This window comes from Mesocricetus auratus, unplaced genomic scaffold (assembly GCF_017639785.1).
Source record: "Mesocricetus auratus isolate SY011 unplaced genomic scaffold, BCM_Maur_2.0 Super-Scaffold_100021, whole genome shotgun sequence".
Taxonomy (NCBI): Eukaryota; Metazoa; Chordata; class Mammalia; order Rodentia; family Cricetidae; genus Mesocricetus; species Mesocricetus auratus.
The window spans coordinates 27,235,788-27,260,768 of record NW_024429202.1 but is presented as its reverse complement, the minus strand read 5'-3'; the positions used below and the strand labels follow the sequence as shown (position 1 = coordinate 27,260,768).

Genomic DNA, 24,981 nt, shown 5'->3' with positions numbered 1-24,981 from the left:
CGGCTCTTGCAAGAAGGACCTGAGGGTAACTCCTGGATGGGTATCAGGTGGCTCACAACTGCCTGTAACTCCAGCTCCAGGGGATCCATCCCTCTGTCACCTCTTATTCAAGCATACACAAGCACACGTAACTGAAACAATAATACTCCAGGCATGGTGGCACACATCTTTAATTGTAGCACTCAGGCAGGTGGATGTTTGTGAGTTCAAGACGAGCCTGACCTACCTAGCAAGTTCCAGGCCAGTCAGGGCTACGTAGTAAGACCTTATCTCAGAACTAAGATGAAATAAAAGTAAGTCTTAAAAGGAAAAGAATTGGTGAGTTTCTTCTTCTGAAGTGACAGTGTATCTCTAACACCTAAATTACCAAGTAAGTGGGATTCTTACTGCAGGTAACAGGAAAAGCTGACAATGTGTTACCATTTTTTTTCTTCCTATGTAGTCCCAAACTGGCTTCAAATTTATAATATTCTTGCTTCCACTTCCTTAGGGCTGGATTTAAAGGCATGTGCCACCATGACCAGTAATTTATGTGCATGTGTTTGTGTGAAGACCAGCAGTTCACGTCAGGTGTCGTCATCTATCATTCTCCATGTCATCTTCAGAGACAGGGTCTCTCAATAAATCCAGAGCTCACTGATTGGCTAGAAGGCTAGCCAGTAAACTCTGGGAGCTGTCCTTTCTCCAAGGTCCCAGTTCTATGAATACAAATGTCTATAGCCAGGCTCAGCTTTCCCATGGATGCCAAGGATCTGATCTCAGATTTCCATGCTTGCAGTCACCCTCAAATAATTTAAAAACACAACAGAAGTCACAACGAAACATAGTTTAAGGTTAATGATCATTTAATATTTTAACAAGTTCACTTATAAACATACATACCATTTGTGCACACAGGGAGAACATAGGCTCTGTAGACATAACAGAATAACAGAAGCACAAAAGCAATCACAAAGAAAATTGCCTGTGTCCTCTGCTTTCATCTACATGAACTAGAAGGCAAAATGAAAGGATACATAGGAGCAACAACACAGGTAGAAAAGAAGTCTGGATCATCCTGTCTCAACCACAGGAACTTCCCACACTTCAGAAGGCTCCTGTGGGAACTGAGGATCTAAAATACGCAAAGCTTGGGCCTCCTTGACAAGTGCTGATCTGAGATATGAACCTCAGGCTTCCCTCTTTCATACGGAAAGTTGTTAACTCAAAGAACTAAGAGAGCGATAAAATCAGCCACACAGTGTCAGCAGCCGATGTCTTCCAGCCTTGGGTCATTATTTAAAAGTATCCACGGAAGGGAAATGCTCCTCAGTCCTGAACAAGCAGTTCCCTCCAACTCATGAATCTCATGACTGACCTGAGGCACAAAATGACTCGGCTGAAGCAATAAAAGGACAGCATCTACAAGGACAGGGGCCAAGGAAATGAAATGCCTGAGTCCATCTTCACACCCAGAGTGCATTTCATTCCAGAATCAAGCAACTGGTGGCAAGATATGATCAGGCTCAACTATGGCTGCCTGTTAAAGCTAGTCCCACTGGGGTCAAGGTCTAGGCACGGCACACCCGTGGGATTACAGGAGATAATTCAGTAGCACTTCAGGGGCATGACTTAATACTTTCTGGTTCTAGGAATCCCAGTAATTAATATCCTTGTGCATCACTGAAAACTGATTTTAATGTTTTGTAAGTAAAGCATGGAGCTTTAAGAATGATAACATTGTAAAAAGTCATTTTTACAACACAGGACATAAAATCAACATTACCTTTATTAAGGTGACACTACAAACCATCAGAACCATGTTGTCACATAGCCATCTTACCAGAGATGACAAAGCAAATTTCAGCCAGAAATCAGCAGCGCTGTGTCAACAAGTCCCCAAGGAGTAGCTAGAAAAACACCTCGGGCACCATCACATCTACTTGGCAACCGTCTCACATGGAGATATGTTCAAGACTTGAACTGACGAAGAAAAAGCGGCCAAGCAGTGTAGCAAGGCAGCACGCACGCGCTGGGCTGGGCACATTCCCAGTGTGCTTACTGGGGGCGCTCTGGAGAAACGGGACTAAGAGCAGGGAGCAGCGCCTTCACCGCGCTGCCCACCGCTGTGAAAGGGCACTGTTTCAAACATGCCAGCCACAAAGCTGGCAACGGGAGCTTTAAACATGAATGAACAGAAGGTTGGCATACATGGAACATGTGCTTTCTAATGCTAGAAATACAGTTGGTTTTTTCTCAGAAAACAGGACTATGGGTTTCCCAGAGCATCACACATCTGGGGACCAGAAATAGTTTAGGCTTTTCTATCATGAGCGGGTCATGAATAAAAACGAGGCTGGATTCCCCACTAATACGAGGGATTAAAACAAACTCCCCAAGACTCTACCCTATCTCGCTTCTCACTCAGGACTTAAATCGTCTCCACCCAGCTCTGGTTTATCCCCACACTCTGGACAGCCACGGGGCCCGACCAGGGCTAAAGACAAGCCTCCCCAGGAGTTAAAGAGTGCCCTTGTACAGCTTGGGCCCCAGAAGGCCCGAGACAGGGACATTATGCTAAAGCTCTCCCCCATCCCCCTCACCGCACTTCCTTTACAAGTAGAAAAATAGGCTACAGACAGACTGAGCTGGCAACCGACAGACCCAAAGCCAGCTCGGAAACACATCCCTGGGCAGACTCCAGCCTGCCTCCACCCATTTGCCACTCACTAGTCTTCACTGGGCAAGGTTTAAAGGTGAAGCCTCAAGTTCTGAGGCTCAAATCAATCCCTAACTTGAGACTATTTCCACTTATTCCCGGGAAAAGCAAACAGAAGGATAACAAGAGACTAAAGCTGGGCGGATTCCTGCAGAATAATTTCTAAAGGGAAGGAGTGTCCGTTCTCATCCTGAGCAGTCAATCTTGTAGGTAGGTACCCGGGAGCTACTGAGGGCGGATACCAGGGTTCTCACACCACTGCCCTGCCTGCTGGAGCCACCAGCCACAGCTCTAGGTCTACAGTGAGATTTCACAGTTAAAGTAAAAGAAGTTGAATTCTTCTTACCACACTCAGTCACATCCTCCTCTATCAGATTAGTATTGGCATAGCAGGGAAAGTCATCCCTTAACTAAGTACTGTACCTAACTCAACAGGAAATGCCCTTTTAAACGGGAGTGTTTACACAAGGTGGTCCAAGAGCTCCCCAGGGAAGACCTGCTGCAAACCAGTACCCCAGGAGCTCGGCTCTCATTCACAGCATACCTCCAGGCCTTCTCTGTGGTGCCATGCAGGTCAGTCACAATCACCAGATTACCATCTTCAAAAGAACTATTTAAATTATTATGAAAGACACGTGTCACAAACAGAAATGTCCTGAAGATCGACTATTGCACACAGGACTAACAGAAGCGATGCACAGAACACCCTGAAGGCTCTAGAAGACCCAGAACAGAGACCCCAGAGCCATGCCTGTGGCTGCCCCAGCAAGCATGCCCAGGGCCAGGTCACTGTCATTGTCTCGGTACCGCTCACGGATGATGACTTGATTGGCAGGCTGCTGTCCATAAACTCCTATTAAAAAAAAGAAAAAAGAAAAAGAGATCTTTAAGATGTAAACTGGAAATCTGACAATCATTGAAAAGACAATGCTGTTTCAGGATATCTGATCACACTCTGTGAAGATGCATCTGTTCTTCCTCACCTGCCTATGGCACCTTCTGATTGGTTTAATAAAGAGGTGAATGGCCAACAGCTAGGCAGGAGAGGACAGGCGGGACTTACAGGGAAAGAGAGGAACTGGGGTGGGGGTCTGAGAGGCAGGGATTTGTGAGTGAGATGCAAAGTCTGATGTTCCGTACTGTACTAAGGATGGGCAACGAGCCACACCAGGATGTAGTTTAATACAAATGGGTTAATTCAAGTTTTAAGAGCTAGTTAGGAACAAGCCTAAGCTAAGGAACTTTCATAATTAATAATAAGTCTCCATGTCACTATCTGGGAGCTGGCGGTCCAATGAAAGTCTGGCTATGTGATGCCCTTCACACGAACACTGTACCCAGTCTCCATGTAACCTGCTTGTGCACTAGTTGGCCCTTGAGGACCTATGGAAAGGTGTTAACAGGTGGCTCCAATGAGTTCAACCCAAACCTTTCTAAGACCCATCACACGTATGCTGAGGAAGACACTGTTGCACTTCATACAATATGAGACGTGAGGGTCTGGAGACGTGGCTTGCTTAGTGATTAAGTCTTGCACTTACAGAGGACCTGGCATCCACATGGTACAGCTAAGCATCCACAACTGGCTTCAGGGGATCCAGTGCCCTCACCCTCTTCTGATTTCTGCAAGCATCAGGCATGTACTTGACACACACACACACACACACACACACACACACACACTAAATAAATAAATAAATAAATAAATAAATAAATAAATCTAAAAAATTTATTTTAAAAGATGATCCATGAGACCTGGATGGTGGTATACACCTTTAATCCCAGCACATGGAAGGCAGGGAGAGGAAGATATCTGTGAATGCGAAGTCAGCCTGGTCTACAAGGTAAGATTCAGGCCAGCTTGGTCTACACAGTGAGACCCTATCTAAAAGTCAGAAGGATGGTACATGCCTGTAGAGAGCAAGCTAAACATCCTTCAGGAGAATTTCATTAGATCAGTGTGGTGCTTGCAATGAGAATGGCTCCCATAGGTTCTCATGTTCAAATACTCCATCCCCCAGTTGGTTCCCCAGTTGAACTGTTTGGGAAGAATTAGAAGGTGTGACCTTGTTGGATGGAGTAGATGTGTCACCAGGGCAGGGATTTGAGATATCAAAAGTCCACACCATTCCCAATTAGCTCTGTCTCTCTGGCTCCTGCTTATGGATAAGAGTGTAAACTCTCAGCTTCTGCTCCGCGCCTGCCTCTATCCTTCCATGATAGTCATGGACTGACCTTCTGAAACCACAGGATCAATAAACTCTTCTATATAGGTTGCCTTGGTCATGGTGCTTCAACACAGCAACAGAAAAGTAACTAAGACAAATATAGCAACATGACCACTGGGGAGAATGCCTTCAGGGAGTTTCTTACTCATAGGTTTCCACGGGGCTGGGGGAATCCATACAATGTGACCGAGCCACGAAGGTGCTAATACCGAAGAGCAAAAACTGAAAGCTGCCTTGGATTTGGAGGGAGGCAAGCTTTCAGCTGCCAGCAGGAGGAAAGCACTCAACTGTCTGGAAGAATTACAAGGTCACAACTCAGGCTTCGTATCAATACTGCAGAGAGAGCTGCAGGGGTGTGGCCTCTGAGCAGACTGAGGCGGGCAGCTAGAGGACCTGAAACCTTATACACACCACTCTCTAAGAACTCACTGACAGATAGGGTCCTCTGCTTGCCAGGGCCAAATCCCTTAACAGTGCAAAGATCAGAGCACTGATAAACAGAGCCAAATCCTACATAATAAAGCTACGGAGGTCTGCCTCTGGTTTCCATGGCAGCCCTCCCCACCATGCCTGCTGGGATGACAGACAAATGGGAAGAACGTGGGAGAAACAGGGCAAAGCCTGAAGAGAGATGAATCAGCAGCCAAGCATGGTGGCTCGTACCTGTAACCCAGCCCTTGGTGGTTTACGACAGCTGCACCAGTTACGCACCATGTAATGTCAAGACAGGTCTCTCCTAGGGATTAATTTTTTTTTTTTGAAGAGTCGCTGCCCTGACTTTGCTACAGACTTTTGACTATAGTCATGCCTAACCTAAAATATTAAAAAAGAGGATTCTCATTCACAGTGTGAGGTACATACACCTTCCTTTCAATACCCCAAGCCCCAAAGCACAGCCACTTCTTCAACAGATATACACTAAAGGAGAAACCCACTGAGGAGATCTCAGAACTTCAAAGGTCCCAACATCAAAGATATCATCAAAGAGTGCAAAGAATGCAGTGTGTATACACTTGGTGCCAGAACTAAGTAGCCCAGAAGCACTGAAAGATACCATCTTCATGTCCTTAATCTACAATCAAGAATGTCATACTCTTATGATTTTGCATAATGAATTATGCAAGCTCCAAGAAGCCCAGAAGAGCATCTGGGGAAAATCGTCTCATCCAAATTGCTAAACTGCGTCACATGAAGCTGCAAATGTGCCTGCCTGTGCTGTGCCTGGAGAATTCTGAGCTATACTTCCTCCCACAGCACCGTGGCCATCCATGCATCCTGTGCCGCCTCCTCCACTCCCCTTCCCACTGCCTCCCCTCTGCCCCCTCACCCCATTTCCTTCTCTGCTTCTACTTCCTCCTCCACCTCCTCCTCCACCAGTCCTACCGGCCATACTGCTCCAACAATATAGTCCCATCAAAGCACAGCAGGCTGGACCATTCACAAAACACCAAATAGCAAATCCCAATCCCACAGTTCAGACTTAGATGGCTCTGCCCCTCCAGCTTTGCTGCCTGTAAGATCTCTCTCTCCTCTCTCTGTCTCTCTGTGTCTGTCTGTCTGTCTCTGTCTCTGTCTCTCCCCCCCCAGTCTGATTCCACTCTCTGTCTGTGTGCAGCTCTCCTCAGCAGATGTGTCGGCAGATGTCTTTGGCATCTCCAACATCCTAGGGTCTCCAACTTAGGCTTCACTTCCACAGCTTCTCACAATGGCCTCTCAGGGTCTCCAAGCAATGACTTCCTTCCCATATGCTTGGCTTTAGTGGCTCTCTGTAACCATGGGAGAAGATTCGATGGCCTCTTTACTCTAAAGCCAGCACCATGAGGATGCGTCTGCGTTGGGCTGTCAACTAGAGAAGGAATCTAGCCTCCTAGAGTGACATTTTCAGTAGCTTTTGTTTGCTCCTTACCAGCTGGTGGAGTCTTGCCCTAAGGCACCCTTCCCTTTATTCCAGTGTGGATCTGGCTGGCCACTCTAGTCTTCTTATCTCTTTCAGCACAAGCCTTGGTTGCAACATTAAGTTTCCTGGTGCTCCTTTTCTTTTGAAACTGTATTCTGTATTTCTTTCTGCTCTTCCTGCCCTTTTCCACTGTAGACCTGTGTAAGAGTGATCACTAACAACCGTGTGATGCAGTCCATATTGAGCTGTCTTGAAATCTTTTCTGACAAAATGATTTGGGGGGTCTCCAATAGAAAATGCAGCTCACTTAACTTCAAACTAAAAAACAAGGAGCCCTCCTTGCCCCCCCCCCACTGCAGGCAGAGAGCAGGAGCAGCAGCCAGCATGAGTTACCTGCATATGGGTACTGGTATGGCACTGCATAGGCCTGCCCATTGGCAGCATAGACAACTTGAGTTCCTGCTGGGTATGCGCCACTGTATGGACCATAGCCATAGACCTGAAAAACAGAGAAAGTCCTGTGAGAAATACAATTCTGAGGGGCTGGTGATACGGCTCCGTGGGTAAAGGCGCTTGCCACCAAGTCCAATGACATGTATTCCATCCTGAAACTCACTCTAGAAGGAACGAATAAGTCCTAAAACTCGTTCTCTGACCAGGAGCAGAGGTGTTTGGGGATGGAGTGGGGTGGCATACATGGGAGGTATTGGGGAGAGAAAGGGAGGGAGAAAAATGATGTGATTATATTTTAATTTACATACATTCACATACACACATATATACATACATACATACATACAAACATCGTGTCTGCTGACCTCTACAGACATGCTATAGCGTGTCCTAGATTGGATAATGGAGATGCTAGTAACTCATAAATCCCGATGAGTACAAATGAAAAAGAAAAAAAAAAAAAAAAAAAGAAAACCCCAGGATGGAGCTGAAGAGTAAGAGTATTGGCTGCTCTTCCAGAGGACCTGAGTTCAGTTCCCAACACCCACAAGGCAGCTCACAACTGGGGGATCTGATGCCAATGCACATAAAATAAAAATTAAATAATGTTTTTTTTAAAGGCCTCAGGAAAAGTCTGCTTTCTCTACCCAAAGAACCAAAGAAAGGACAGCCTAGCAAGAGGGAGTGTTTTCAGACAATAACTCCTCCATCCAAGCAGACACATAAGAACCACCTTTAAGAACAACCTATTCCTATCACCAAAGGCCAGAGCCTGCCCTGTTCCCTTAAAGTACAGCCAGAAAAGGATGGGCAAGGAGCAGGCGACTTCATCTCTGTCAGATGACAAGACACCTGCCTGCCAGGCAGCAGACCACGGAGTGAGCCACAAAGTCCTCCATGGCCGAGTAGAAGCAATCTGCCCCTCTCATCCCCCTGGAATCAACAAAAGTCTGGTGGGGAGTGAGTTCACTCACCGGAAGCCAGGCCTCTGTCTGTGGAGATGCCGGAGCAGTAACAGGGAGTCCTCTCCTTGAAGCAAGGTGCTCTATCTAAGAGAACCTAAACTCCTGAGCTGGAACCCAGACCTGGCTGTGGGCTGAGAAACTGGACTTCTACTCCCACCTGGCAGGAGATCCACCCAAACACATGATTAAAATAAAGCTCAGAGTCTCACAGTGTTTCAAATGTCAAGGTTCTGATCAAAACAAGTCATTCTTCACACAAATAGCCAAGATCTCCAACAGAGTGACGACAGAAAGCACCCATGCTGAGGTGGCAGAGATGTCCGTGTGAGGGCTGGGGTGCAGCTCAGTGGACAGAGTTTGCTAGGTGTGGGAGAAAAGCCAGATTCCATTCCAGCACCTCAGGGGAAAGATGCTAGAATTATCCAGAAAGGATTTGTATGTTGGGTTCTGGTATATGGATGTCTATGTACAATGTATGGGTGTCAATGCCAACATACATGTGTGGAAGGTATACGTGCCTGTGCATGCATTCAGAGGCAAGAAGAGGACGATGGAAGCTCTGCTCCATCTCTCCCCACACCTTATTCTCTTGAGACAGAGTCTCTCCTGAACAAGATCTTTTTGTTGTTGTTGTTTTGCAAGTCTACTTGTTGGCCTAGAAATCTTTATGCTGGCCTCAAACTCACAGAGATCCATGTGGTTCTGCCTTCTGAGTACTGAGAGTAAAGGTGTGTACTACCACACTCGGCTCTGGAGTTGTTGTTTTTTTTGTTTTTTTTTAAGTTTTATTTATTATGTATACATATACAGTGTTCTGCCTGCATGTATGCCTGCGGGCCAGAAGAGGGCACCAGATCTCATTATAGATGGCCGTGAACCACCATGCGATTGCTGGGAATAGAACTCAGGACCTCTGGAAGAGCAGCCAGTGCTCTTCACAACTGAGTCATCTCTCCAGCTCCATAGAAAGAGTTTTAAAGTAACTATTATAAAAATGTTTTAGTTAGTAATTATGAAATGAATATAGGTTATGCAAAAAATGCCACCCAAAATTAAAAATTATTAAAAAATCGGTATAAGATATATTCATATTTTTGTATATTAAAACATAAAGAATTCAAATTTTAGCCAAGTGGTGGTGGCATATGCCTTCAGCACTAGGGAGGAAGAGGCAGGTGGCTCTTTGTGAGTTTGAGGCCAGCCTGATCTACAAAGCTAGTTCCAGGACAGCCAGAGCTGTTACACAGAGAAACTCTGTCTGGAAATCCCACCCCATCCCATAAGAAAACATAAAGAATACAAATTTTAAAACAGGACATGATGCTACCTACACACCTGTAATCCCGGAACTTGGGAAGTTCAGGGAAAATGACCAAGAGTTTACAGAATATAACCACTTGAAAATAATGAAACACTTAGAAATCTAACAAACATGTATAAAACTACTATGCTGAAAACTGTAAACCACTGACAAAAAAAACCAAGAATAAAGGCAAAGAGGAGACAGACAGAGAGGCGCACAAAGCTCAGGGAAGGAAACTTTACTTCTCTCTGATCTCTCTGATCTCTCTGATCTCTCTGATCTCTCTGATCTCTCTGATCTCTCTGATCTCTCTGATCTCTCTGATCTCTCTGATCTCTCTGATCTCTCTGATCTCTCTGATCTCTCTGATCTCTCTGATCTCTCTGATCTCTCTGATCTCTCTGATCTCTCTGATCTCTGTGATCTCTCTGATCTCTGTGATCTCTCTGATCTCTCTGATCTCTCTGATCTCTCTGATCTCTCTGATCTCTCTGATCTCTCTGATCTCTCTGATCTCTCTGATCTCTCTGATCTCTCTGATCTCTCTGATCTCTCTGATCTCTCTGATCTCTCTGATCTCTCTGATCTCTCTGATCTCTCTGATCTCTCTGATCTCTCTGATCTCTGTGATCTCTCTGATCTCTGTGATCTCTCTGATCTCTGATCTCTCTGATCTCTCTGATCTCTGTGATCTCTGATCTCTGATCTCTGTGATCTCTCTGATCTCTCTGATCTCTCTGATCTCTCTGATCTCTCTGATCTCTCTGATCTCTGTGATCTCTCTGATCTCTCTGATCTCTCTGATCTCTGATCTCTCTGATCTCTCTGATCTCTCTGATCTCTCTGATCTCTGTGATCTCTCGATCTCTCTGATCTCTCTGATCTCTCTGATCTCTCTGATCTCTCTGATCTCTCTGATCTCTCTGATCTCTCTGATCTCTGATCTCTGATCTCTCTGATCTCTCTGATCTCTCTGATCTCTCTGATCTCTCTGATCTCTCTGATCTCTCTGATCTCTCTGATCTCTGATCTCTGATCTCTCTGATCTCTCTGATCTCTCTGATCTCTCTGATCTCTCTGATCTCTCTGATCTCTCTGATCTCTCTGATCTCTCTGATCTCTCTGATCTCTCTGATCTCTCTGATCTCTCTGATCTCTCTGATCTCTCTGATCTCTCTGATCTCTCTGATCTCTCTGATCTCTCTGATCTCTCTGATCTCTCTGATCTCTGTGATCTCTCTGATCTCTCTGATCTCTCTGATCTCTCTGATCTCTCTGATCTCTCTGATCTCTCTGATCTCTCTGATCTCTCTGATCTCTCTGATCTCTCTGATCTCTCTGATCTCTCTGATCTCTCTGATCTCTCTGATCTCTCTGATCTCTCTGATCTCTGATCTCTCTGATCTCTCTGATCTCTCTGATCTCTCTGATCTCTCTGATCTCTCTGATCTCTCTGATCTCTCTGATCTCTCTGATCTCTCTGATCTCTCTGATCTCTCTGATCTCTCTGATCTCTCTGATCTCTCTGATCTCTCTGATCTCTCTGATCTCTCTGATCTCTCTGATCTCTCTGATCTCTCTGATCTCTCTGATCCATTGGCTTACAGGAGCTTTTGTCAAAAACCTTGCAGGATTTTGCAGTAAACACAGATGAACGGCTTCAGGCCAGGCCAGATGCCTCAGCAGATAAAGGTGTTTGTCTCTAAGCCCAATGACCTGAGTCTAATCTGTAGGACTCACACAGTGGAAGGAGAGAACCAACTTCTACAGTTGTCCTCTGACCTCTGCGTGTGAACTGTGGCATGCAGGTACTACTCACACTCACACACCCTCTCACACATACTCACACACTAATATTCATATACACAAATAAGCGTGTTTATTAATAAATAAATCTATAAACAGTGGGTGGGATATCTCAGTGGAAAAGAACTTGCCTAGCAGGTGTGAAGCTTTGAGTCCGATCTCCATCACTTTACAGACAAAATATCTGAACATGAAAACACACACACACACACACACACACACACACACAGGGATTTTTGTTTACTGAGAAGCAGAGTTTCTAGCTTAAGCCGGCCTCCTATGTAGCCAACAACGATCTTGATCTCCTGACTGTCCTGTCTCCACCTCCTAAGCGCCGAGAGCCCAGGTACGTGTTGCTACCCCCAGCTTATGTAGTGCTGGGGACTGAACCAGGGTCTCCAGCTTTCGGCCATCTCTAATAGTTGCTTTATTTCATCTAACAAAGAACAATTTAGAGTGTAGTTCTAATTTCCCTGATACTGACTCAGGATTAAGAATGAAACCGCAACCCAAGACAAAAATGGCAAAGCAGCAGACCACCCGGCTTCCCCACGAGCACGTTCTCTGCTCCCTACCTCAGGGGTCGGTGCAGCGTAGGCAGCATAGGGGGGAGGCGAGGCAGCCACGGCAGTCTCTTCAGACAGTATCGCTGAGCCAACGTAAGCCTGTGTGAGAAGGAGGGTGAGGATCAACAGCACATTTACGCAGCACACCAAAGATCATCAGGCTTCATCTCTCTGAGAAGGAAGGGCCTCGCCTGCTGGTTTGGGGCAGCTTCCAGCCTCACAGAAACACCCTCAGAGTGCAGCAGCAAGGTGGCTAGTCCTGGCTTAGCCTCCCACCATGGCGGAGCAAGCGCCCCTGGCCTAGGACGATGCCAGGGGCTTCAGTGCTGTCCAATGCCATTTAGACCAAGAGTCCCCTCTCTTATCAGTCCATTGGGCCATAGTCAGAAGGGCACCATGAGCATGCTCTTCCTGAAGTTCAAAAGTTACACTCCAGTGAAAAGGAAAAAAATAATAGCTCTTTTTAAAAACTCCACACAAAGAACTGCACTGGGATTTTGCTGACTATATGGACCAGCAACATCGTTTCATGGGTGTGGGTGCGGGTGGCTGTTCACAACAGACAGACAACTGGAGTCTGCAGTGAGCTTACAGGAACGGATTCTCAGGCTGAAGGAGCAGAGGACTGAGGTTCGTGACTTCATTTGCATCTGCACCAATTGTTCTGTAAGCCTTATCTACTTTCTTTTCTTCCTTCAAAGATATTGCAAAAGAACAAAATAGAGAGCCCCATCTAAGAATGAAAATGTTGGCCACAAAGGTCTTGGGCACAAGGGGACTCTGCCAGGGTTACCACAGGGTTTATGGTTTCTGTATCTCCTGAGGTCAGAAATAGAATTAGGGACAAGGACAAGAAGGTTTGGGTTTCATAAGAGGCTGAGATCTTATGGATAAAGTGGGCACCAGGGTTCTCTTTGAACCTTTACTTCAAAATACAGCAAAATCCAAGGTGATGCAAAGACGGAAAAAGGTGACCAACAGCAGGAACTGCCACAGCAGGAGGGAGGTGTCTCGGCTACTTTCTCACTACTCTGATGAAATAACCAAATGAGAACAACTCAGAGGAGAAAGAATGTGTCCTGGCTTCCGGTTCTACAGGGAAACAGTCCATCACGGCGGAGGAAGGCGTGGGAGCCAGTGTAACAAGGAGGCAACGGACACATGGCATCCTGCATCAGGACTGAATAGGAAGTGAAGACAGACTCCCACCAAAATCTAGCATGATCACTGTCAGCGAGGGGCATCCTGCCCTGAGCAGTTCACGGAGTCGTGCACGGACAGGAGATCCCGCCCCTCCCAGTCCCTTCTTCCCACCTCCTGTTCTCCACTTTGCTACACAGACCCAGGATACACAAACAGGACTTGAAGCACCATGGGCAACTTACCGTGTTTGTTCTGGAATCCTGCAGTGTAAACTTCCATGCCCTAGAGAAAATAAAAACAGGGTACTCTGAGGTTATCCAACATTCTAACGAGTCTGAAATCCTGGCTGGCATCAGCATTCCTGACAAGGCTTGTTTATAGAGAGACATCTAGCCTGTCATCCCAGTACTCAGGAGACTTAACCAGGGGGACCACTACCATGAGCTGAGGCAAACATGTGTTGCAGACTAAGACCCTATCTCCTACCACCCCACCAACGCCACAATAAATAAAATGAAGCAAAACTTCAGGCCTTACCCCAAGACCCACAAATCAACTCCTGCTCAAGACACGAAGGAAGAAAACATGTATACTTAAAGAAAGGATACATAAAGCAAGCATCATGATTGCTGGGTGGTACTATGCCACTCTGCATCCCCACTGGCAGTGAACTGGGTGTCAGTGCCATCTCTTCACTGGCTTTTGTTGCCGTCCATGTCCTGGATTCTGACAGGCTTGCCTTGGCATTTTATTGTTTTCATCTGACATTCCCTAGTGATGCATGGAGCACCTTTTCCTATGATTATTTACCAGATATATGTCTTGAAATATCATCTTTTGGGTCTTTTTCTCATTTTAAAAGTTTGGGTTCTTAATTTTTCTTACCATCTAATTTTAATGTTGCTCATTTTTTATGACAATCCCTTATCAGATATGAATTTTGCAAACACTTTGGCCAGTCTGGATTTTAGCAGAAAATACATACTAATTATATTAAAGTAACATCTGAAGGCTGGATGCTATTCTGTAAAGACATCTAATAAATATTCCACTGAGTTAAAAGAAAGAAAGAATTTATATTCTATACCACTGAAAGCATAATGGACAGCTTTTAATATTTTCTTCTCATTAACACATGTGAAATATGCTGTAAGCTGTTTTATCAGCAGCCAGCACGGCTGGAAACCTACTGTGTAATCCATGCTGACCCCAAATTCAAGATCCTCCCATCTCAGCCTACAGAGTATGGGAATTCAGGTGTATGCCAACACACTTAGTCTCTATTTCATTTTTCATGGCTATTCTATGTTCTATGATTCGAAGAGATTTCAACTTTCTTAGTTAGGGTTACTATCGCTGTGATGAAACTCCATGACCAAAAGACACTTGGGGGAGGAAAGGGTTTATTTCCATATAACAGTTTAGCATCAAAAGCAGGTAGGACAAAACTCAAGCGGGGCAGGAACCTGGAGCAGGAGCTGATGCAGAGACCATGGAGGATGGTAGCTTTTCTCAAGTGAGGCTCCCTCCCACTCGGTGTCGAGCAATAAAACCAGCCAGCACACTGGTGGTGGAAGTCATGCTGTCACCCTTGGGAACAGCACATAGGTGTGTTGCAAATGGAGGGCAAGGTTCTTTGGAGAATCCCATCCATTTGGCTAGAACCTATGGATACAATACTGCAAACTCCTGCATTGACCTTAGGGAGCCCATGGGCTTCAGGCTTCTCTAGCTTTTTGCTATGCCTGAGCTTACTGGGAACAAAAGCCTCTACAGAAAAACTAAATTTCTCTGATCTGTTACAGAAACCAGTTTCTCCAGTCATCCCTGGCTGCCTTTGTAGTCATCCTGAGGAAGCAGGAAGAACTCACTAAGGTTAATGATTATTGCTTATTCAATTCCAAAAAGAGATAAATATATTCCAAAGAACTTAGGAACAAAGAAAACGGTTTCTTAAAAGATGACATTTAAAACCCTATAGGAACACAGAAGGAAAAAGAGATAGGACACAAAAGGTCAGTCATTTCTCTGGCACTAGGACATGAACATTCAATATTTTTCCAGTATCAAATTATCAATAAAGGAGTCTAAAACTCCTAGTTCCTCTTAAAGAAATACATTTAGAAATTGCCAGGAAGCATAAAGAAACTTAGTCTCAATAGTTAAACAGTTAGGTATTAATCATTAGTGTTTTGAGAACTTATAAAGAATAGGATTATAACTGCAATCCACAAAATAAAGGTGATATGCAGATTACTCAGAAACTGGTATACACCTGAAAATGATACTCTGGGCATCACAATATATTCACCTGATCCCGTGTTGTTCAGAATTAATCATGGGACTTAAATCTCTTACTTTGTAACTGCATGTTTGCTGCCGGCTAGGGCACGGTATGAGTAAGATGTACCTAGCTAGATATAAACATTTGGCTTGCTATATAATGATATGGAGTAAAGGTCAATGACGTCAAGGGAGTGGGAAAGAAGAGAAACTAAAATGAATAAGTGTTAATGGTTCCTGGAAAGTGATTAGAGAGAAATTATTTGAAACTGCTCATGCTTGAATGTATTGGAACTTGTATACATAAAGATGGCCTGAGCTAGCCAAGGCCATCAGTTTGAAAGACAACCAACCTTTTTCGCAGATTTCACACATAACTTCCTGTGGCATAAGAACCCCTCTTGGGCCGGGCGGTGGTGGCGCACGCCTTTAATCCCAGCACTCGGGAGGCAGAGGCAGGCGGATCTCTGTGAGTTCGAGGCCAGCCTGGTCTACAAAGTGAGTTCCAGGACAGCATCCAAAGCCACAGAGAAACCCTGCCTCGAAAAACCAAAAAAAAAAAAAAAAAAAAAAAAAGAACCCCTCTTGGAACTGGACTCCAGCACACTGGCAACATTTTTACCATCCGTAAGAATGCTCCCTGCTACCTCTGTGCCCCTTTTTTGTTTTTGAACTCCTGGGCCTCCCACTCCTACCTCCCAAGTGTTGAGATGACCCCAGCATAGCTTGCTTCCCTAGTAGCTTCTGTAAGTATTTCTAGAGGATGATTCCTAATGATGTGTTTAGCCATAGAATGCATCCACTGGATGGATGGATGGATGGATGGATGGATGGATGGATGGATGGATGGATGGATGGATGGATGGATGGATGGATGGACAGAGAGATAAATAGATGCTTGCACTTCACTTGAGAGTTGGAGAAGACAATCCGTATTTATTTCCCCATCTTTCCTCAGAAGTCTCTGTACTGGACTGAATTACGGGCCTTCAAAAGGTGTGCTTGAAGTTATGGTTCCCAGCACCGTTGAGTGTGATTCACCAGGACATAGGGTTTTTACACATGAAATCAAATGAAAATGGGGTCAAACTTTAAGGTCCTCAGTCCAACACGACTGATGTGGGCACAGATCCAACAGGAGAAGGCTATGTGACAACAGAGGCACACATACATACACATTTTAATTTTAATAAAACTTTAAAAATAAATCCTATGAAGGTTTATCCAGGCATTGTGACACATACCTTTAATACCAACAATAGGGAGGCAGAGGTAAATGGTTCTCAGTTGTGTTTGAGGTACACAGAGAATTGTAAGCCAGCCAGGGCTACATAGTATCTCTCTCTCTGTCTTTCTCTCTGTCTTTCTCTCTGTCTGTCTCTCTGTCTCTCTGTCTCTGTCTCTCTGTCTCTGTCTCTGTCTCTGTCTCTGTCTCTCTCTCTCTCTCTCTCTCTCTCTCTCTCTCTCTCTCTCTCTCTCTCTCTCTCTCCCTCACCCCTCTCTTGTACACATACATACACACATGCACAAGACCAGTAGGAGTCAATCAGTGAAAAGCACAAAGTGGCTGCTAATGGATTTTGCCATTCATTCTGGGATCCTGCCTGTCTTAGTCACTGTTCTACTGTTGTGAAAAGACACCATGACCGAGACAACTCTTAGTTTTAAAAAAAGTATGTAATTGGGGGCTTGCTTGTAGTTTAAGAGGTTTAGTCCATGATCATCATGGCAGGGAGCACGGCAGTGTGCAAACAGCGCTGGGGAGTAGCTGAGATCTCTATCCTGATCCATTGGCAGAGACAATCTGGGCCTGACATGGGCTTTTGAAACCTCAAAGCTCAAGCCGGGTGGTGGTGGTGGTGGCGGCGGCGCACGCCTTTAATCCCAGCACTCGGGAGGCAGAGGCAGGCCGATCTCTGTGAGTTCAAGGCCGGGCTGGACTGACAGCCTCCAAAACAATACAGAGAAACCCTGTCTCATAAAACCAAAAAACAAACAAAAGAAAGAAACCTCAAAGCTCACCCCCAGTGACACAGTTCCTCCAACAAGGCCACACCTAATCTTTTTCAAATAGTGTCACTCTCTAATGACTAAGCATTCAAATAGTACCACTCCCAGATGACTAAGCATTCAAACATATGAGCTTTGGAGAGCGGCATTCTTATTCAACACGACACTGCTTGAACAAGAGGGACAGAAACAGAATAAAGGGGGCTAGGGTGATGACTCAACAAGTAAAAGTATTGGCCATGAAGTTTGAATCCCCAGAGCTCATGTAAAAAATTCAGATGTGTAGCACTAAGATACATAATCCAGCACTCCTATGGAGAAATGAGAAATGGAGACAGGAGATCCTCTGGGAGCTCATGGGAAAATACAATGAAGAACAGACAAGACTCTGTCTCAAAACCAAGGTGAAAAGTGAGGACCAATACCAATGTCTTCTGACCTCCACCCTTGCCATGGCACACATGTATCTACACACACACACACACACACAGAGGTATTACACCCACAAGAAAGAAATTAGGTCCAAGAAAAGCCCCTGTTGTATTTCTGTCTTACAGTTCCAGCCTAGGGGGAAACTCTACTCCCATTCTTTTCCCTTCCTGACAAGTGGAAACTAAAGCAGAAAATACGTTGTCAACTAATGAATCAAGACGAAATCATAATGAAATCAAAACTCACAGACAATCGTCTGTGCTCTCTGCACAGAGACTGATGGTTTTCCCGTCTCGGCAGACGATCTGCAGCAGACAGTCTCTGGGCTTCCCATCTGGAGGCTGGATATCTAGGAGAAACAAGCAGAATGAAGAACCACGCAGTAGCTTGCCTTTTCGGTTTTGGTTTTTTTGTTTTGCGTTGTTTTGCTTGCCTACACATGTGTAGGAATAACGACCCACACAAGTGCAGAACAAGACAGAGCACACTACATGGGAAATAACCCGGGGCCTAACTAGATCATCAGGGAAACAACCAAGCTGGCTGGCAAGGAAGATGCCATATGTTCCCTGTAAAGTAAGCATGAAGAAAGGGTGACTGATTCCAGCATCCAACATACTTCATCATGGTTTCAAGAAACGGACCAGACGATCCCACATATCCCATGTCTAAATCAGAAAATGGGCATGGCCTAAGAGAGGTTCTGCCTTCCTTGGGGTTGCGAGCAGTCCAAAGACGAGGGGATGCAATGGGAAACAAGACACCCATCTATCGTGATGCTCATGGTGTGAGTGCCCGATCCCCACTATGGCTGCCTGGACAGAGCCCCGCTTGATACCGGAAGTGGACTCATTAACGGGGGAGGCATGGCAGTTCTGGGCGCCACTTACCCCGACACTCGTGCCCCACGCGGATATTGATGCAGTCCACTGGCATGTGGACCTTATCCTCTATACTCTGCCGGGTCTGATCATCATAGTAGATCAGGTGGCCATCGGACCACAGGTCAAACCAATTCTTCTTCCAGCGCTTCAAAATAGTACCTGCAGGGAAACAGGGAGAGCTGCCTTTGGTTTAAAACAATACAGGCTGTCCCCAGGGCACAGCAGGCACAGAGGAAACCAGCCACCCCCACAGGACTGGTGGAAACAGACATGGCCTGGCCACTCCCACTTTAACAGTACAAGCCCAGGAAGGCAGCCAAGCAAAGCACAAGTCGTGAAATAAACAAGAAAACGCAGACTGACAATTAAGACTGCACCCCTCCAAGGCAGCATCAAGGAAGAGGGGACGGGACATATGTAAAAGCCAAAGGACGGAGAAGGGTTCTGTGGAGCACTGCCATTTGGATACTGCCCAGAGGCCACTGAGACTATACAGCAGGTGACAACTAGTACTCGACAGGCTGACCCACCAGATAGAAAAGTCTAGCCTAAAGATAGAGAAGAAATATTTCCTAAGTTCCTCGCTGCTCTGAGAAGGCATTCTTCTCGCTACCCTGGGTGCAACCCTGGGAGCTGGCTTCCTGGGTTACAACAGGATACAACATGGCCACTGTACTCATGAACAAAGCAGCTATGAACACCTGCACAAGGCCCACCCAAGATCGGCCCTTTCAGCATTCCGACATGGATGGGAAAAACATACGCAAAAATGTTAATAACTTTGAGAAAATAAGGGCTCACCTTCCAAGAGCATGGCAATGCCTAAGGAGAAAACCAGAGGCCAGCCAAAGGACTAGCAAAGGACTTGTCTGAGCAAGGCCCTCCATGGGCCGTAGGAATTTGGGGGCACAAAGCTCAAGAAAAGGCAGCCCTTTGGGACTAAGGCTACCCTCTGAAATACCAGGTAAAGCCGGCATTGCTCACTCTGTCTAGGCTAAGGCTACCCACAGACCTGGGGAGCACAGCACAGCTCCAGGTTTGGAAAGGGGTAACTTGTAGGGAGAGATCCCATACCTGCAGTTGACCACGCCCCGAGTGGGCGTGGCCACGAGTAAGTGGGAGAATCAGGGATAAAAGAAGGAGCAGGTGGGCACTCTCGCTCTCCTGGATTCTGGCCTGGGTTCAGAGACCACAGAACGCTGACCCAGCTTTTCGTGTAAGTGATCGCTCTCTCTAAATAAATATCTAGACCCCTTTCCCCAATATTAGTCACGTGGATCAGTTCAATCTTCATTGGGGCGTGGTCAACTGCAGGAATGTGATCTCTCCTACAGTAACTGGCTCTCCCTGCTTTAGAGCACATCAGAGTGACAACCTAGGAGATGAACAGCTGGTATACGAAGGACACACCCACAGCTTCCAGGTCTAGAGCCTGGACCTCAAGCCCAAAGAACTGAGGTTCCTCTGGAAACCAAAGGCCAGTGTGCCCATCAAGGCAAGTCCCTGCTGATCCTTCTCAGACCCTACACAGGGCAGGTATTTCCCACACACAGAGGCCAGGCGTGGTCAGGCTCAGCAGCCTCAAGTCAATCCTGAATAATAGGACACACCGCTGAGGAACGGGAAGGAACAGGGACCTCCATGCTTCCTGGTTCCTGATAGGTGTTTTCACAGACAGTTCACACAGCTCTAAAACTTCCCAGAGGAAATGCAAGGTGACTGTTTGCAAATGGGATCTGTTTTAGCAGACTCAAGTGTCTCTACTCACTCTGCCGGAGCAACCATCCACTCTTGACAAATGCCATCTCTTCAGCTGCAAGAGAAAGAGCAGACAGGTTCAGAGCTAAAGAGTCAGGAAAAGGACAGCTCATCTGGCTCAAGTTTCCTCCCCCTCTCCTCTAGAGTGAGCCGAGGAACAGCTCATAGACATATGACCTCACACAACTCAACATTTATCAAGTGCCTCGTCCACAGGGCCACACCACCCACGTTTCCTCCCACCTCGCTGAGTCCCAACAGGCAGCCCCAGGAACACTGACACTCAGCTCTGAAAAGGACTTGAAACTTCTCACAATACACCCAGTGTCCTGGAGACGGAGTCCGGCTGCCTCCACAGGCTAACATGTCTGGTCATGCCTCACTGGTGTTAGCTGACTGAGTGAGTGGCTAGATCAAGGCAGAAAACCTTGGGTCTTCAAGAAAAAGACATATATTTAATGTCATAAAACTAAGGATCCTGGGGACTAGAGAGATGGCTCAGCAATTGTTGTCCTCCCAGAGGACTGAAGTTTCATTTCCAGAGCCCACCTGGCAGCTCACGATCACATGTAACTCCAGTTCCAGAGGATCTGAATGTGATCCCAGCCTCATCCTAGACACTGAAGACTAAGCTCAATGTGTTTGTTTCACTTCCTTTCTAGGCATGTGCTCATGCTACAGAACCACTCGTCAAGTTAAAAAAAAAAACTATTCTAAGCAAGAAGAGAAACCAGAGATCTGGGAAACTGATTCCAGGCCAGCAGAATCCAGATTCAAAAGGAGCAAGACAGGCATTCACACATTTAAAGACACATGCTTCAAAAGCGTCCCTGGCTAGAGAGAGGATTTGCCATGCAAGCATGAAGATCAGGGTTTGGATTCCTAGCAACCATATAAATGCCATTTGGGCATGGTGGCCCACCGTAATCCCAATACAGAGGTGGAAATGGGATCCCTAGAGTAAGCTGACTAGACACACCAGACAAACTGGCAAGCTCTGGTTCAATAAGGGACCCTGCCTTGCTGTCTCTGACTCTTTTACTGGCTTTTGGGACCCTACTCCTCATACTGGGTCGCGCTGCTCAGCCTTACTTAATAAAGGGGGAGGTGCCTAGTCTTACTGCGACTTGATATGATATATTTTGTTGATATCCATGGGAGACCTGCCCTTCCCTACACAGAAATGGAGGAGTGGAATGGGGGGTGGGAACAGAAGGGGAGAGGGGAAGGGCCTGGGAGGAGAGGAGGGAGGCGAAACTGCGATAGGGATGTAAAATAAATAAATAAATTTATTAAGAAAATAAATATGAGACCCTGCTTCAATGTATAAGGCAAAGAAACATCAATAAGATACCCCATCTCCCACACATGCATCTGCAGAAACTTGTGCCCTCACACATATATACATACACATACAATTATACCACACACACACACACACACACACACACACACACACGTAAAACTCAAAAATAGATAGGAAAAAAAAGGCATTAGCTGTAGAACCTTCCTAAACAGTAGCTTCTGATCGAGGGACACCCTGTCAACCTTCAACTGAATGCAGAAAATTCTCACTTATTCCCAGTGCCCAGGTGTATGTTTAATGCCAGTGTCCTCTAAAAGGACCCAATGTTTCTTGTGAGTGAGTTCGTTATAGTTCAGGGCAGGACACGTAAGAAGCTTACTGTTAAAATGCAGAGATGGTGCCAGCCAGATGGCTTAGTGGTTAAAGACACTAGCCATCAAGCCTGCTGACCTGAGTGCGCCCAGCACCTACAGGATGGAAGAGGAGCACCGACTCTCACAAACTGTCCATACACACGCTGTGGCAACACGGGTGTGCACACACATGCCCTCACTGGAATGGGCTGGAGAGATGGCTCAGCAGTTAAGAGTACGGGCTGCTCTTGGCAGAACACCAGAGTAGTAGCACAGAATTATAACCCCCGTAGAGGCTGAAGCAGGAGGACTGAAAGTCAACCTAGTCAAGGCTAAATGATGATCAAGTGAAATACTTTAAAGTGGGTCTCTGCTAGAAAACACTTGTCTTGGTTTGCCTTCTAGTGCTGTGATGCAGCACTAACCAAAAGCAACTTGGTGAGGAAACGTTTTATTCGCCTTACATACTCATGGTCATAGTCCATTGAGGGAAGCCAGAGCGGGGACCTGGAAGCTAGGACTGAAGCAGAAGCCGTGTGGGAACCGCCTACTGGCTCCCTTCACATGCTTACGTGGCCTGCTTTCTTACATAACCAAGGCCCCACACAGAGAGCAGGGCCATCCCACACTAACCATTACCCAAGACAACTCCTCACAGACGTGCCTATGGGCCACTCTGAGGGAGGCAGTTCCTCCAGTGAGATTCCCTCTTCCCTTACAGGTCTAGGTTCGTGTCTGGCTGACAAAAATCAACCAACACAATGTATTACAGGGGGAAAAAAACCACACATTTCACTATGAGCTTGATTCCATAAAACTGGGGGGATAGGAAATGGAATAAAAGAAAACAAAACAAAACAAAACAACAACAAAAACTATCTAGCTCTATCTTTAATTCTATATCATACCATCCTTCCACTAGGTAATGAAAGCTATGTGTTGAGAGGGATGATGTGTCGCATTTACTATCGAAGATGTTAAGACAGGCATGTTAAGACCACACCACACACTGGGTGGAGGGCTTGGGTCTACTGAAACTGGTAACCAAGGAAAGCTAGGAGCAGGCCTGAAGGCAACCTGAATTTGGCTGCTAAGAAAATGGCCCTGGAGAAAACAGCCCTTGGGTTCACAAGCTGAGGAATGTACTGAGGCTTGTTAGACAGGCTCTTACACAGAAGAAGCCATGTCAATGGGAGCACCCTGTGGCACAGGTGGCTCTTCACCCAGGTCAGAGAGGGCGTATTCTGGAGACACTGAAGCTGGGGGGCGATGCCATGTGATTCAGCACAGAATAAGGAAGCACGGGCCGTTCTGTCTTCTGGTCTCCTGGGCAGTACTCCTGGTACCACTACCTGTAAGCACTATTTACCAGCATCTACTATCAGCAGCAGCCTATCCTGGCTGGCCTCTGGCTGCAGGCCAAAAGCAACATGTGGCGCCTGCCAGGCCTTCCTCACCAGTGAAAGTAAGTTAAGATACACAGAGAGCAGTCCTTAGTAAACATTGCAGAAGGCCACTATATCCTGACCTCGACCCCTGGCCACGAAGTTTTAAAAACAATGGTCTCTGGAGAACTGGAATTTTCTCAGGCATCTCATGCTGGAAGGGAAAGGCCAATTCCACTAGAGGGGAGGCGAGTCTCCCCGAAACAGAATCCTCTCAGTTCTGACTTGTCAGACCACCTTGCAGCAGTCCAGTGCTCAACCAATGAGTCGATGATGCAGAACTTGACCAGAACTGCTTAGCTATGCATACTTCCTAACCTATTTCAACCTAACCTGGGGGGGGGGGGCACAGATGGCTCAGTAGTTAAGAGCAGGGCCTAGGTTCAATTCTCAGCACCCACACGGGGGCTCACAACACTTCCAGTCATATGGCATCCAACACCTTCTGGCTTCTGAAGGTACTATATGCATGTAGTATACCAATGCACACAAACACCCTTATATGCAAAACAAAGGTAAATAAATATAAAAATGAATAAATATAAACCTCATACCAGGCCCTAAAGGCAGATATGGTGGAAGGGGGTGTGTGGCTTTTTTACTACCATCTGTTTGTCTAACTGGAGTATTGAGGAACAGTGTCTGTTTGGCTTGTTAGTGCTGCCAAGGCCCAGGCTCCTGCCATAAAAACACCAGCATCATCACTGTCAAAGAAATAACACATACTGTATCCCAAAAAATCAAAACCAGAATGTTCTAAAATTAAGACCATTCAGAGCTCTGGGTTTAAATAACCACAATCAAACATGCAATAGGCCTGGGATGTATCTCAGTCAGTTACATAGTACTTGCCTGGAACCTGTGCACCCTGGGTTCCACTCCCCAGCACCAGGAAAAAGGGGACAGAGGGAAGGAGGACCAAATAGGGTGGGAGGAAGAGAGAGAGGGAAGGAGGGAGAAAGAGGAAGAGGAGGCGGCGGTACTGACAGTATCTTTTTCTCAGAAAAAGGAAGGGCTCCAGAGATGGTTAAGCAACAATGCAGTCAAGCTTGATGACCCGAGTTCAGTCCCCATTCCCAGACTCTAAAATGGTGAATGGAGAGAATTAACTCCCTCCAGTTGTAATCTGATTTATATATGTAACATGTATGTGCCTGTGGAGTGTTGGGAATAATGGTGTGTACCACCACTGCCCAGCTTAAATAAAAAAAAAAATTTTTTTTTTTGGTTTTTACGAGACAGGGTTTCTCTGTATTGTTTCGGAGGCTATCGGTCCAGCCCGGCCTCGAACTCACAGAGATCTGCCTGCCTCTGCCTCCCGAGTGCTGGGATTAAAGGCGTGCGCCACCACCGCCCGGCCTTAAATAAAAATTTTAAAGGGAAAAAAAAATCTGCTAGGAACTAAAGCTATAGCCCAGTCATAGCATAGCATGGCATAGAGAAGAGCTCTG

The 24,981-nt window shown here is 46.1% G+C and overlaps 1 protein-coding gene across 1 annotated transcript in view; it reads right to left on the bottom strand.

Moving 5' to 3' along the window:
* Window positions 1–827: 827 nt before the first annotated feature.
* The window catches only part of Plekhb2 (pleckstrin homology domain containing B2), a 31,523-nt gene continuing 7,369 nt past the window's right edge, over window positions 828–24,981 (bottom strand). The window contains exons 2-8 of the mRNA XM_040729137.1: window positions 20,437–20,481; window positions 18,675–18,827; window positions 18,031–18,133; window positions 13,302–13,341; window positions 11,926–12,015; window positions 7,217–7,322; window positions 828–3,551 (exon numbers count right to left, since the gene is read on the bottom strand). Of these exons, the coding sequence (XP_040585071.1) occupies window positions 3,415–3,551; window positions 7,217–7,322; window positions 11,926–12,015; window positions 13,302–13,341; window positions 18,031–18,133; window positions 18,675–18,827; window positions 20,437–20,473 (666 nt within the window). The 5' untranslated portion in view covers window positions 20,474–20,481 and the 3' untranslated portion in view covers window positions 828–3,414. The remainder of the gene's footprint in view (window positions 3,552–7,216; window positions 7,323–11,925; window positions 12,016–13,301; window positions 13,342–18,030; window positions 18,134–18,674; window positions 18,828–20,436; window positions 20,482–24,981) is intronic.